Consider the following 1,594-nt stretch of genomic DNA (forward strand, 5'->3'; position numbering starts at 1 on the left):
ATTGTTAAAGATGTTATATATATTGTTTGGAATGTCATATATATTCACAGAAAATAATATAAGACATCAGAAAGTCATATATATTATTCAGGATGTCATAAAAATACAGGAAGTCGTATATATGGTACAAGACATCAGATATATTCACAGAAAGTCATATAAGATATTAAAAAGTGATAATACTATTTTTTTTATTATATAGAGAAAAGAGTATTTTCGTCATTAAAAATTGAAGGAAGAGAAAGTTAGATGGCATTAAATGTTTATCCAACCGTTAAATATTTTATGTATTTTAAGATAATTGAGTGGTGTGTTCTATGTCAAATTTATTGCACTCTAGAAGGTGTACAAAGACTCTCTCTTACGGAAGATGACAGGTTTGTCGGCACCTCAACGGAGATTCTTTACGTCCACAAGCCTCAAGGCGAGAAGGAAGAACTCTTAGCTACAGACAGAAGATTTGCTGGGAGTTTGGAAATTAACAGTGCCGAAGACCCCGTTGCTAGCCCCATCATGGAAAGCATGGGCCGGTTTTTCTACATGCCCACAATTTCTTTCCATGGTGGTCCCATTACTGACACGTGACTGCTCCAACTTCACCTGTGAACTTCCACAGGCTTGACTTCTGAGAACAAGCAGGCTTTTCCAATGCAACCCACCCTCTCTATTCCGGTAGCAGCAAAGAGTGGCTGGAGAAACATCACGGGTTCCATGGGAGAAGCAGCTGATGAATTCCAAACAAGGAGCTACTGGAGATGCAGCAAGAAAGACTTCTTCCCTGAGAAGTCCTTCGAGAGCTGGGCCGCCTATAAAGCGGCCCTGGGTCAGACCCACCACCGCTTCAAGGACCGCCTCCTTTGCCGATCCAGCGACGCCACCGAGCTCGGGGAGGTCCGAAAGCAGAGCGAGAATGACATGAAGCGCTGCCTCAGCTGGTGGGACCTCACCTGGTTTGGCTTTGGTTCGGTCATCGGTGCCGGGATCTTCGTCCTCACAGGCCAAGAAGCCCATGACCATGCTGGCCCTGCCATAATCCTCTCCTACGTTGCCTCCGGCATCTCCGCCATGCTCTCCGTCTTCTGCTACACCGAATTCTCGGTGGAAATTCCCGTGGCAGGGGGTTCATTTGCTTACCTTAGAGTGGAGCTGGGGGACTTCGCTGCGTTCATAGCAGCAGCCAACTTGATTCTAGAAGGCATAGTCGGCAAAGCTGCGGTTGCCAGGGCTTGGACTTCATATTTGGCGACCCTCTTGAACCGCCCCTCGAACTCATTGAGAATTCACACACATCTCGCCAAGGGCTTCAATTTATTGGACCCCATTGCAGTGATTATCCTTGCAGTCACCGCAACAATCGCCATGATCAGCACCAAGAGGACCTCTCACTTCAATTGGATTGCTTCCGCTGTCCACGTTGTTGTCATAGTATTCGTCATAATTGGTGGTTTTGCTCGTGCAAACACTACCAATCTGAAACCTTTTCTCCCTCATGGCGTCCAAGGTGTCTTCCAAGCAGCCGCAATCGTGTACTTTGCCTATGGTGGATACGATAACATCGCCACCATGGCAGAGGAAACAAGAAATCCTTCGAGGG

At 46.4% G+C, this 1,594-nt stretch overlaps 1 protein-coding gene across 1 annotated transcript in view; it reads left to right on the forward strand.

Annotated features, from left to right (window-relative positions):
- The first annotated feature begins 624 nt into the window (after positions 1–624).
- Positions 625–1,594, forward strand: part of LOC140856620 (cationic amino acid transporter 5-like) — a 2,062-nt gene continuing 1,092 nt past the window's right edge. The window contains exon 1 of the mRNA XM_073254574.1: positions 625–1,594. This exon is cut by the window's right edge and continues 1,092 nt beyond it. Coding sequence (XP_073110675.1) covers positions 649–1,594 — 946 coding nt within the window. The 5' untranslated portion in view covers positions 625–648.

This window comes from Elaeis guineensis, chromosome 3 (genome assembly GCF_000442705.2).
Source record: "Elaeis guineensis isolate ETL-2024a chromosome 3, EG11, whole genome shotgun sequence".
In the NCBI taxonomy this organism is placed as follows: Eukaryota; Viridiplantae; Streptophyta; class Magnoliopsida; order Arecales; family Arecaceae; genus Elaeis; species Elaeis guineensis.